At 48.5% G+C, this 11,096-nt stretch overlaps 1 protein-coding gene across 9 annotated transcripts; it reads left to right on the forward strand.

Annotated features, from left to right (window-relative positions):
- Positions 1-777: 777 nt before the first annotated feature.
- On the forward strand, positions 778-10,004 carry TEX35 (testis expressed 35). 9 transcript variants are annotated; one of them, XR_004383306.1, is made up of 9 exons: positions 778-925; positions 1,680-1,838; positions 2,264-2,332; positions 3,227-3,283; positions 3,999-4,058; positions 8,545-8,609; positions 8,837-9,029; positions 9,325-9,452; positions 9,746-9,801. XR_004383306.1 is itself a non-coding variant. In XM_032863074.1 (9 exons), the coding sequence occupies exons 1-9, from the start codon at positions 887-889 to the stop codon at positions 9,810-9,812; spliced, it is 753 nt and encodes a 250-aa protein (XP_032718965.1). In that variant the 5' UTR covers positions 778-886; the 3' UTR covers positions 9,813-10,004. The 9 variants fall into 9 exon arrangements, 7 of the variants coding, with proteins under 7 accessions (XP_032718965.1, XP_032718966.1, XP_032718969.1 ...); XR_004383307.1 differs by having other exon boundaries at positions 9,749-9,790; XM_032863074.1 differs by having other exon boundaries at positions 9,409-9,452; positions 9,746-10,004.
- Positions 10,005-11,096: the final 1,092 nt, after the last annotated feature.

Here is an 11,096-nt window from a genome sequence, read left to right on the forward strand (position 1 = left end):
GGAGGAGGTAGAATGCCCAAGAAAACCAAGAAAAGAGAAATCAGGCTCTCGAGCCAGATTCTGAATGATTTTAGGTCCCAGGAGAGGCCAGGATCCTTTGACTCTTCAGGCACAAATTACAGCCCCCCTCAGAGGGCCTCTGTCTCCTTCCCCCTGCCCCCCAGATGCTTCTCATCGTCAGCACTGTGCACGCTTTGCTTCTTGCTCCAGCCCTCCTGCGGGATGATAGAGGAACCCAGAGACGAGACTGGGTTGGTGCAGGGGAGAGAGGGGCAGGACCAGCCGTGCAGGTGGACCAGGGTATCAGAAGCCATCCTGCTAAGATCGGCACCCCCCTCTCCCCGCAGGTTAGCGCGGTTCATGGACCTTGAACCAGGGGGACTTGGCTGCGTCTGAACCCAAGACAGCTCTGGAGCCAAGGAAGGGTCTGTCCACATGGGGACGTCATGGCAGAACTCCGTGCAGACTCAGGGGAGAACCAGCTGTCTGGGGACACCTCCTGGTGGGTAAATCCTGCTGGGGGAGGAGACAGCAGCTCTCGCTCCTGGGGAGCTGTGCCTGCAGCTGAGGCCACATGAGGCCAGGTCCTCAGCAGGGGGGACTCTGCAGGAAAACCCCCCTCCCCCTTGCAGGAGGGCAACCTCATGGCTTCAGAACCTGCACTGTCCCTCATCGCAGGGGCAGGGGCCCCCCCGCAGCTCGAAGCTGTGGTGACACTGCCCGCCAGCAGGGGGAGCTGGGCATTGTGACCTCAGCTATTTCGCACACAAACAGGTGGTCATCCTGCCCTTGCCTTGGCCTGTAATCTGCATAGGACAGTGGCCTGGTCACAGGGGCCCATTGTGGGGAGGTTGGGAAGTTAAAGAACACTCTGGCCTCCTCCATCATGTCGGCCAAGAAGGCAGAACTGAAGAAAACAAGCCTGGTAAGGGAGGAACACTGCTGGACATGGGGGCCTCTCTGAGTTCCCGCAGGACGGAGCTGTGGGATGGTGGGGGGGTCCACAGAGCTCTCTGATAAATCCCCCACTTTTCTTTCTCTGCTCTGAGCTCCAAGTGGCCTCTCAGCCGGGAAGGAGGGTGGGATTAATCCCTGCCTGGGGATGGGAAGGAAAGACACCTTTGCTGACTCCTTCTGGGACAAAGACCAAAGTAATGGTCCTGTCACCCCCAAACCCCCTCCCCCAGCCCAGGCCATGCCAGGCCCCAGCGAAGGGCACATCCTTGGCACACAAGCACCATGTTAGATGATGGGATTTGCGCCCCCAATTTGCAGGTGAGGAAATGGGGGCTCAGAGGGACTAGATGACCTCCCGGGTGGCACAACCAGTCAGGAAGCAGCTGAGGTTAGACCAGGCGTCCGTCTCTCCCCAAAGCCCACGCTCCCGAAATGATACCCACTCGGTTTCCATAAAGTTAGCTCCAAGTGCTTTCCCTGCTCAGGCTTCTGCAGGGAGAGGATGGCCCGCTGCCTGGGCAGGTGCGAGCTCAGAAAAGGAAGATAAGGTGACCAGGTCCGGGCTGTCTTGAATCGGGTCCTTGGGTGCGGGGGCAGTCTGTGGGCCTGAGCTCAGGTGCAGGAGGACAGGCAGGCCTGGGCGAGGGGCCCTCGAGAGGGCTGGTGTGATCCCCCCAGTCCTGATACCTGACAGGCGGACAGCCCACCTCCTCCCTCCACAGAGCAAGAACTACAAGGCAGTGTGCCTGGAATTGAAGCCAGAGCCGACCAAAGTAAGAAGCTTTTTTGAGGCCATGCCGACAGCCAGGCCTGAGACCCGTGGGGAGGTGACTTGGAGTCAGGGGTCATTCGCTGTTCCTGGTGGCCAAGACCTGTCCCAGGTGCTGGGGAATACACGAGAGAGAGAGACAAGCTCTCTGCTCTCACAGAACTTAGCACTAGTGACCGATCTGATGCGGAATAAATAAGGAAAACTCAGTAGTGTCACCTGCTAGACAGAGAATTAAAATAGGGAGGTCGGGCCCTGAGCACAGCAGGAAGGCTGAGGAAGGGTGCTGTGGGTGGAGGCAGGTGCACGTGCAAGGTGCCTGAGGCAGGAATGGGCTTGGCTGTTCATGGGGCCAGGAGGGCAGAGCATGATGAGCTTGGAGTGAGTGGAGAAGGTGGTGGGAACTCCTGTGTAGGAGGGGCTGCCAGCTCTCACCTCCGCCTGCTCAGGCCCAAAAGGAGGAACCAAGACTCAGGAGATCTCTCCACCCCACACCTGCAATTTCCAACATTCTGTGTTTCTGCTTTCCACCAACAGACATACGACTACAAAGGAGTAAAACAAGAAGGGCCGTTTACCAAAGCAGGAGGAACTCATGAGCTAAGGGTAGGTGTGCCGGCCCAGGGGTGGGGTTGGCAGGGCTCTGTGGACACCTGGGCCCCCCGACTCTGGCCTGGGTGGGTCCACTGCTGGCGTCTATGGCTCTGCCCCAGCACCCGTGACTTTACTTCCTCTGTTGTTTTTTGTTTTGTTTTAACTCTCTATTTTGAAGTAATTTCAGACTTATGGAAATTTTTCAAAAAATTGTGCCATGAATTCTAGTCTACTCTTCGCTCAGATTTCTGAAACATTGACATTTGATCATGGTCCCCCCAGCCCCCCTATATATATATATTCACACACACAAACGTATAATATAGGCTTCCTGAATCATCTGAGAGCATGTTTCTCTCAAATTCCAGTGTATACTGTCTAAAAACAAAAATAAGAACAATCTCTTACATAACCACAGTACAATGATCAAAATATCAAAGGACATGAACATTGATTCAGTGCTTAATCTATTTTCACCAATTGTTTCACTAAGGTCTTTCCTAACAGAAGAAAAAACAACTGTTTTGATGTGTTCCTTTAGCTTTCTTCCATCTGGAACAGCTCTTGAACCTTTGTTTTTTGGGGACATTGTCTTTTATGAGGATTATAGGTCATTTGTTTTGCAGACTGACCCTTCACTTGGGTGGCCTGATGCTCCCCAGTGGTTAGATGGTGGCTGCACATTTTGGGGGGTCATGGAAGTGAAGGTGTACCCTTCAGGGCATCTTATTCGGAAGCATATGGTGTCTCCATGTCCCACTCTCCCATGTTCTTAACAGCATCCTTTCCTTCCCCCGTAGCAGGAGGTGTCTCTCTGTCCCTCCTCATGAGCATAGCTCCAGAATCTTCCTTCCACCCAGGACATGGCCTTAACTCCTTCCTCTCTTCCCTGTTTTATTTCCTCAGAATGAACTCAGGGAGGTGAGGGAAGAGCTCAAGGAAAAAATGGACGAGATCAAACAGGTAACAGGATGAGACTTTTCAGGACACGGAGGGAAAGGGTAGGACCCCAGAAAATGTGTGCCGACCTCTGAATAGCGAGAGGAATCCAGAATTTCGTGGAAAAAGCCCTAGCCTACCTCAGCCTGATCTCCTCCCGTGTTTTGGTGCTGGGCAGCTCAGGAGATCTAGTTCTTTTTGTTTGATGCTTAAACCCAGGCTGTGAACGCCAAGAACTCTCTAAGGTGTCACATTGACGGTTGAGGAGCTAGAACCTTCGTGAGAGTGAGAGGGACTGATTGGAATGTGGGGGGCGTCAGGGACCAGTCCCATTCTCCTCCCCTCCTCCCTTGAGCATGCTCCGAAAAGGAACAAAACTCTCCTGTTGCTTCTTGGATGGAACCACCTATGGCACGCTCTTGAGAGGTGGTGCTTAAGCAAGGAGGAGTACTGGAAACTGTGGGCTGAGCTCCCAGGGAAGCCTTGCAGTAGCTAGATCCGAGCCCCGCCCAGGCTGGTGGAGGCGGGTGGGGGGGTGCGTCTTCATGCTACATGCACCCTCGTCCCTTCCTAGACTCCTTGGGAAGAATGGGGCTTTGACAGGCCACGACTCGTCCGTTCCCTGAACTTTATCCAGCTCATTCCAGAGCGAGGAGCAGCTGCTGTCCTGCTTTTTTTAAAACGCCCCAGAGATGACTCCTCATTGAGTAATATGTGCTTTGCCTTTCTTCTTCGTTAGATAAAGGGCGTAATGGACAAGGATTTTGATAAACTCCAGGAATTCGTGGAGATTATGAAGGTGAGCATTTACTGAGCTGGTTCCATACTAGAAATGATGGAAGGAAAGGCCCGACCCTGCCGTGCAGCCACTTGACAGTCTGGTAGGAAGACCCAAACTCTGTGGAAAGAAAGAAAGAAAAAGCAAGCAAGCAAGCACCAAGCTGCCTGAGAGCGTGAGTTAACTAGGAGTCTGGAGAAATAAGGAAAAAATGTGGGCCAGGGTAACCAGACAAAGCCTTACAAAGGAAGTGAATCTTAAGGTGAGCTTTGAAGGCTACATTAGAAGCTTAATGCAAATCTAAGCAAAAGCCCAATAAGCTTAGTTTTGAACTCAGACGTTACGTGGAGGACCATTAGACTCTAGGATAGTGGTTCTCAAACCTGGATGTGTGCTGGAATTTCCTGGAGCATAAAAAAATAGAGCCCAGGTCCAATTTGGAGGGGGCTTAGCCCCTTGGGTTTTGTTTTTTTTTTTTTCTACATTCTCCAGATGAAGATTTGAGAACCACTGATGTAAAAGCATAAATAGGCAAAGGAAGATATCTTTAAGGTTTGAAGAGTTATCAGGGGATACTACCCCTGCCAGAGATCTAAAATTCATTCAAAGCCACAATAATCTTGTCTAGATAACCAGCCAAATGAACAAAACCAGTGTAGATAACTCTATTAACAACCTTTCCACCCGGCACGCCTGGGACGACTTGAAAAATCAGTATACCCAGGCCCTGGCCCAGATGAACCGAATAAAAATCTCCAGGGGGAACCACCATTGCTTAAAAATCTCAAAGTGATTCTGGTGCTTTTCTCTGCATAACAACCAGATCCTAAACACTTCAGCAGTGGTTATTAACCTTGACTCCATATTGCAATCTCCTGTACTGTAGCTTTGACCTTCTACCCAGGCTGCACTCCATACCGATGAAATCAGAACCTCTTGAGATGAGATCAGTAGTGTTTAAAGTAGTGTTTAAAGATCAGTAGTGTTTAAAGATCATGAGGTGATTCCATTGTAAGCTCAAAGTTGGGAACCACAGCTCGATAAAATTTAAAACATAATAAAGATGATTTTTTTTACATGTTAGAAGAAAAGGATTATGTATTCCTATTAAGGATTATGTATTTGTATTAACATTGCTTGATTATATGAAGGAAGAAAAAGATTATGCATTCATATTAATACTGCTTGATTATATGAAGAAAAACTTAATTCAGTTAACATTGTAAAAACTGAAATAGTCCATAAAGTGAATTTAAATAATAAAAACCAATAAGAGTAAATTATGTATAAATATTTAACCAGATGGTCTAGATACAACAGAAGAAGTCACAAAGGAAATATTGATATATTTAACGATATAAAAAATTTAAAAAACATAACAGGAAAGTTCCATGTATGGAATTAAAAGGCAAACAACCATTTGGGGGAAATAATTTTCTGCAAATATGATAAACACCGATAAAAGTTTTTTGTCTGTAACATATCCAGCTCACATAAATCAATAAGAACCAAACAGGAAAATGGGCATAGGGTATGAACAAACAATCCACAAAAGAAAATACAACTCAAAAGCAATAAATGTATTTAAAAGGTTTACCTCATGCATAATCAATTAAATGCCAAATGAAAATAATTCTTAGGTCACATTCAAATAAGTAAACTTGCTTTTTTTAAGATTCTAAGTATTTATTTATTTATTTTAGAGGAAAAAGTGTGGGTGTGCAACAGTGGGGAGAGGGCACAGAGGGAGAGGGAGAGAGAGATTCCCAGGCGGATGAAGCCTGATGCAGGATTCCAGCCCACGACCCTGAGATCATGACTGAATCTGAAATCCAGAGTCAGAAACTGAGCCGACTGAGCCACCCAGATGACCAAATAAGCGAACTTTGAATTAATGACAATTATAGAACAAGGCAGAAATGTACTCTTATACTGCGGGTCATAGTGTAGGTCTATAAAACATTGGAAAGAAATTAGACAATAGGTATCAAAAAAATATCAAACCCCTTGACTTATTAATTCCACGTCTCACAATTTAACCTATGAGAATAATCCGAAATACTAGTGTGGGTGTATGTAAAAAGATGTTCATCACAGGATTATTTATAATGGCAGAAATTTGGAAACGACAGTTTTCAACAGTGGAATAGCCAAATAAATTAGGGTGTATCTGTGGAATGAAAACTAGGAACTATTGGAAAGAGTGTTTAGAAAGGATGCTTTTAGGCACACCTGGCTGGCTCAGTGGGCAGCGCACATGACTCCCGACCTCAGAGTAATGTGTTTGAGCCTCATGCTGGGCGTCGAGCCTACTTAAAAAAAAAAAATAAGAACGACGTCGTGGTTGAGTTAGATGTTCCCATTAAGGAGAAACTGAGGAAAAGGCATGTGGGAACTCTTTTGCACTGTCTTTGCAACTCTCAGTAGATCCCAAATTATTTCAAAATAGAAAGTGCATTTAAAAAAAAAAAAGAATGCTTATAATGAGAAGTAATAAAGCAAGATACAAATAATCTATACAGGCTGATCTCAGTGAAGTGAAAAAAAAATAACTAAGTAAATATTTGGAAAAAAGACTAGAAAGAAATATACCCAAAGGGTTAATAACAATTATTGTTAGATGATGAGATTAATTTGTTCTTTTATACTCCCCTATATTGCCCAAATTTTCTACAAAGGGTGTGTATTATTTCTATATGAAAATGCACACACGGTGTTTTGTTAGTGGGCAGGACTGGGGATTGAAAGGCACAAAGGAGGTTATTTTGGGCTCAGGAACAGCTTGGGCACAGCACAGAAGCAGGATGAAGTGTATCACGGTCAGTGGGGAGATCAGTCCTACACGTGGGATCATCTGGGGAGACTGAGAAATAGAATGGGCTCAAAGGCAGTAGACAGTGAAGGCTTCTGAAAGACCGGCAGACAGGTTGGGACTTGGTTGTGTAAGCAGTAAGAGGCCTCAGGAGATTCTTAATCAAAGAACATGCTAGAAGCAGCACTTCAGAAAGCCTGAGCGGGCAGCTGTTTGCAAGGTAGCCTGGAGGGGTGTGGGTCAGGGGAACGAATGACTGGGGGTGGGGGCTGTCTGGAGCAATCGATCAGGCAGGAAGCCACATCCCTGCTCAAGAGGAGGGACGCTGAACCAGGTGTGGGAACAGAAGGAAAACAGTAAATCTGAAAGATGCATCGAAGGAAAAATAATACTCTTGGTGACTGATGCAACGTAGAGAATGAAGGGGAAGCAAGCGTCCATGACCCCAGAGGCAACCCAGACAGGTCGAAGGAAGTGGTGACCATGACAAGGACAGTTGGCAAGCAGTTGATTTAGAACAGGAAACCAGGAGATCACTATGGGACATGAGTTTGAAGTAACAGTGAGACTTCTAAGAAGGGGGACATTTTGACTCTGATATTTTGAACCCAGGGACATTCCCACTAAAAGGATATTTTTGCCGTGTTTTTGAGTACAGATATTTTAGTCAAAATGTATAGCACTTAAAAATGCTTTTCAAGAAGGTAGTTTTGAAATCTTCTCCACCCAGAGTGTGTTGTTCCTTGACCAGTTTTCCACTGCAGATCAGTAAACTCTTGCCAAATGTTTCATTTTTTTTTATTAAAATTATTTTTGGAAGCAAATTATACTTCATTTATATTCTATCATGTTCAAGCCAACCCTGTGTTTCTCCAGAACAGAGACGATCCGTGATACCCTCTGCCATTCTATACCTTCTTTTGTGGCCAATTTTTCCAGATCAAACTTTACAGGTCTGAACTTGTCAAGAGGATTTTACTATTCTTTCAGTTCTTAGTAAATAATAGATGTGATGTGCCATTTTGAGCTACTATTTCTTTTATGTTGACCATTTCTGCCAGAAATCGGGTTAAAGAAGGAGCAAACGTACATGCACAGGATCTGGGTGCAGGGGTCAGAAAATCGGAGTCAAAAGTGTCTTTGAGGGTTGGGTCACAGGATTTATTTTCTCGGCTCCATCATTTTATAGGCATGGAGCCAAAGCAGATAAGAGTCTTATCCAAGTGTGGAATCAGGTAAAAAGACTTCGTGGCTTCTGAGTCCTCTGGAGACTTTGGAGGAGCCCCTGACGACCCTGCTTGTGCTTTGGCCTCGGCATGAAGTGGGTGAGGGCGGGGAAGTGGGGGCGTGTGTCCCCCAAGGCCAGTGAGGATTCTTTTTTTTTTATTTTAAGATTTTATTTGTTTGACATTGAGAGAGAGATCACAGGTAGGCAGAGAAGCAGGTAGAGAGAGAGGGAGATGCAGTCTCCCTGCCGAACAGAGAGCCCAATGCGGGACTCGATCCCAGGACCCTGAGATCATGACCTGAGACAAAGGCAGAGGCTTAACCCACTGAGCCACCCAGGCGCCCTCTGTGAGGATTCTTGAGGGAGGAGGATGCTGAGGTCATCTCTGAGCGGCCGGCAGAGGCGAGAGGAAAGGCTTTCCCACGCCCTTCAGCGTGACCGTTCTCGTTTTGGATTTTCTCTTGAAGGAAATGCAGAAGGATATGGATGAGAAGATGGATGTTTTAATAAATATACAGAAGAACAGCAAGCTGTAAGTGTAACGCACACCCATCTCTCCTCATCCCTAACGAATCTCCTCCCTTCACTTTGCTAAGTGTCCTCGGGTCCGGAGGACTCTCAGACTCTTCACGGTCCTTTCTTGGTTTCCGGAACCGCAGTGGCTTGGGGTCAAGGTCTTCCCTGGCTGCCCACACTATGGTTATCTCGTTGTCATGTTGGAAATGGTCTCCCCAACTCTGCCCCTCCCTGACTCCCCAGTCCCCTTAGAAGAGGGCCAAAGGATCAGCAAGAACTCAGGCTAATAGGAAAAATAGACCCGGACCCACAGCTCCGCCTCAAGAAGATGGATGGGGCTGATGGAACACCGCTTTCTCTCCACAAGAAGATGATGGCACTACAGAAACCAAAAAAGGACCCTCTGGATTCCCTTCATCAATGCGGGCCATGCTGTGTAAGTGAAACCGTACCTCCCCCTTACTCTGGTGCTACCCCCCAGGCTCCTGCTGCTCCCTGACCGCCCCCTCCCCCCCGCCACCCCCCTGTTGGGTCCTCTCACTCTCTTACCTCTCGCTGTGAAGGGATGGGGTCTACCCCTCTGTTGGCCCCAGATGCCTCCCAAGCCTGGAACCCTCTCTAGGGTCCTGCCCTCTAGGCTCAGGGGGATTCCAAAGCCATGACCAAGTAAGACCCAACCCTGGCTGGACCTACTCTTGAGTACTACTGTATTGTTCTGTCCTCTCCTATAGCAAGATCCGATGGGGTGCCCAGCAGGCTGGCCATCTTGGACCAGGGAAAAATGATCTTTCTTGTGCCGTTTCTGTCCTCTACAGGAAAAATGTTTGTTGTGTGCCCTAAAGAACAACTACAATCAGGGGTAGGTAGACCCCCGTAAGAAGTCCTTGTTTCAGCCCGGTGCCCTGTCATCCCAAAGGCAGTGGGCTCGGGCTGCGTTGGCATCACATCCCACCCAGGTCATGCAGACTCTGCCCCCCTCCCCCACCTCATCCACTCAGTCGTAGAGGACATGGCACCAGACAAGGAGGGCTTGGGGTCCCCAGCCGGGAGGCTGCTTCCCAGAGCAGAGGTTCCCGTGGAGGGGGTGGGGGGTGCCTCACTGGCTGCTGAGCTGACCTTGCCTCCCGTTCCTGCCCCTCTCCCCCCGTCTAGCAGCAGAAAACTTCCTTATCAAGCCTGGCCACCCTGTTCATCCTTGGCTTCTGGAGCTGCTTTCTGATTTATCTGTACTTCCAACCCTATGTGGTGGAGGACATGCTCCCAACCTAGGAGCACCGCGGATCCCACCAGTAGCTCCGGCTCTTCCTCCCCCGACTCCTCAAGCTGCACAGCAAAGGCTTGTGGCCCTCGGACCTACCACCCTGCCCCAGGCCTGCCCCCACCTGGAGATTAAAATCTTCGTTTAAAGCCAAAGCAGGTATCACTGTTTTGAATGTCAGCCCCGAACTTCAGTGTGCAAGACTGTCACTTGTTGTTGTCGTCGTTGTCCTAGATCCCCACAGTTCAGACGCCAAGTCCTCTTCCTGCTTCCTGCCGGATCAGTGGGAAAGCCTGTCTTGGCCATTCTCAGGGTCATCCCCCTTCCTCTCTGACCAGCACCCCCCACCATTCTGCCTGGTTCTGCAAAGGCCTCCCGGCTCAAAAGGGCAGGGAGGCCCCAAGGATGACAGCTGCCATTCTGTGTGGCTGCAGGAGAGACCCCATTACCCTTTGCACCTGCTCCCTTCCTGTTCTTAGCTCCTGCACTGTGTGAAGGCTGGCGAGTGAGTGGGGGACCCCCGGGCCCAGGGTCTAGCCTGCACTGCTTCCCCTGAGGTTTTGCCTCAGGGCAGAACTCAGGGCCCCATTGCTGTAGGAACTTGGTTCCCTTCATGGGTTCTGGGGTTCCACCCTCTCTACCCTCCTGATGGTTTCCTGTCCCCTGACCGAAAAGAGACATATCCCTTCAAAGGCCTTAGGCCTGTACGAGAGTGGGGACAAGCCAATGACCTCCAACAGCTCCACTCTGCGTCCTGCCCCAAATGCCCTAACCTGGCCATCAGCTTGAAATGAGAGCAAAAGAGGATACAGAGAAAATGGGATCTCCGTAAGCTCGCCTGCCGGGCATGTGACTGTGGGGGGTTAGTCTAACGGAGGAGGACTTGACAGGCTTCCATATTTTATTTCACACCAGCTTTCTTGTTTCTTGTCTTTGCTAAGTTTACTGCTGGGACTCGTAGCCAGCCTAGCAAATAACTGATCACATGCTTAACGGGCCGCGTAATAATGAGACGTGTGCAGGCCTCTGATTCACATTCTGATACACTTGTAACAAACAGACCCCAGAACAAACCTAGGCCTTGCCCTCAAGGACCTTATAGCTTTAAAGGAGACATAAACATGTTTATTAAAAATATGGGCCATTTACAAATAAGGACAATAATCACAGCACACGATGAAAGCTAAATGATTTAGAAATGGGAGAAAGAAGGGGTGGGTGTAGACTGCTCTCGTCCTGTTGCCA

Source organism: Lontra canadensis, unplaced genomic scaffold (genome assembly GCF_010015895.1).
Source record: "Lontra canadensis isolate GAN:19392208 unplaced genomic scaffold, GSC_riverotter_1.0 scaffold24, whole genome shotgun sequence".
In the NCBI taxonomy this organism is placed as follows: Eukaryota; Metazoa; Chordata; class Mammalia; order Carnivora; family Mustelidae; genus Lontra; species Lontra canadensis.

Coding starts and splice junctions, on each gene's coding strand:
- TEX35 (XM_032863073.1), top strand. CDS start 887: ATGTCGGCCAAGAAGGCAGAACTGAAGAAAACAAGCCTG. Junction 1,839..2,263: donor GTGGCCAAGACCTGTCCCAG/GTGCTGGGGAAT, acceptor TTCCACCAACAG/ACATACGACTACAAAGGAGT. Junction 9,030..9,745: donor ATCAATGCGGGCCATGCTGT/GTAAGTGAAACC, acceptor CCCCCCGTCTAG/CAGCAGAAAACTTCCTTATC.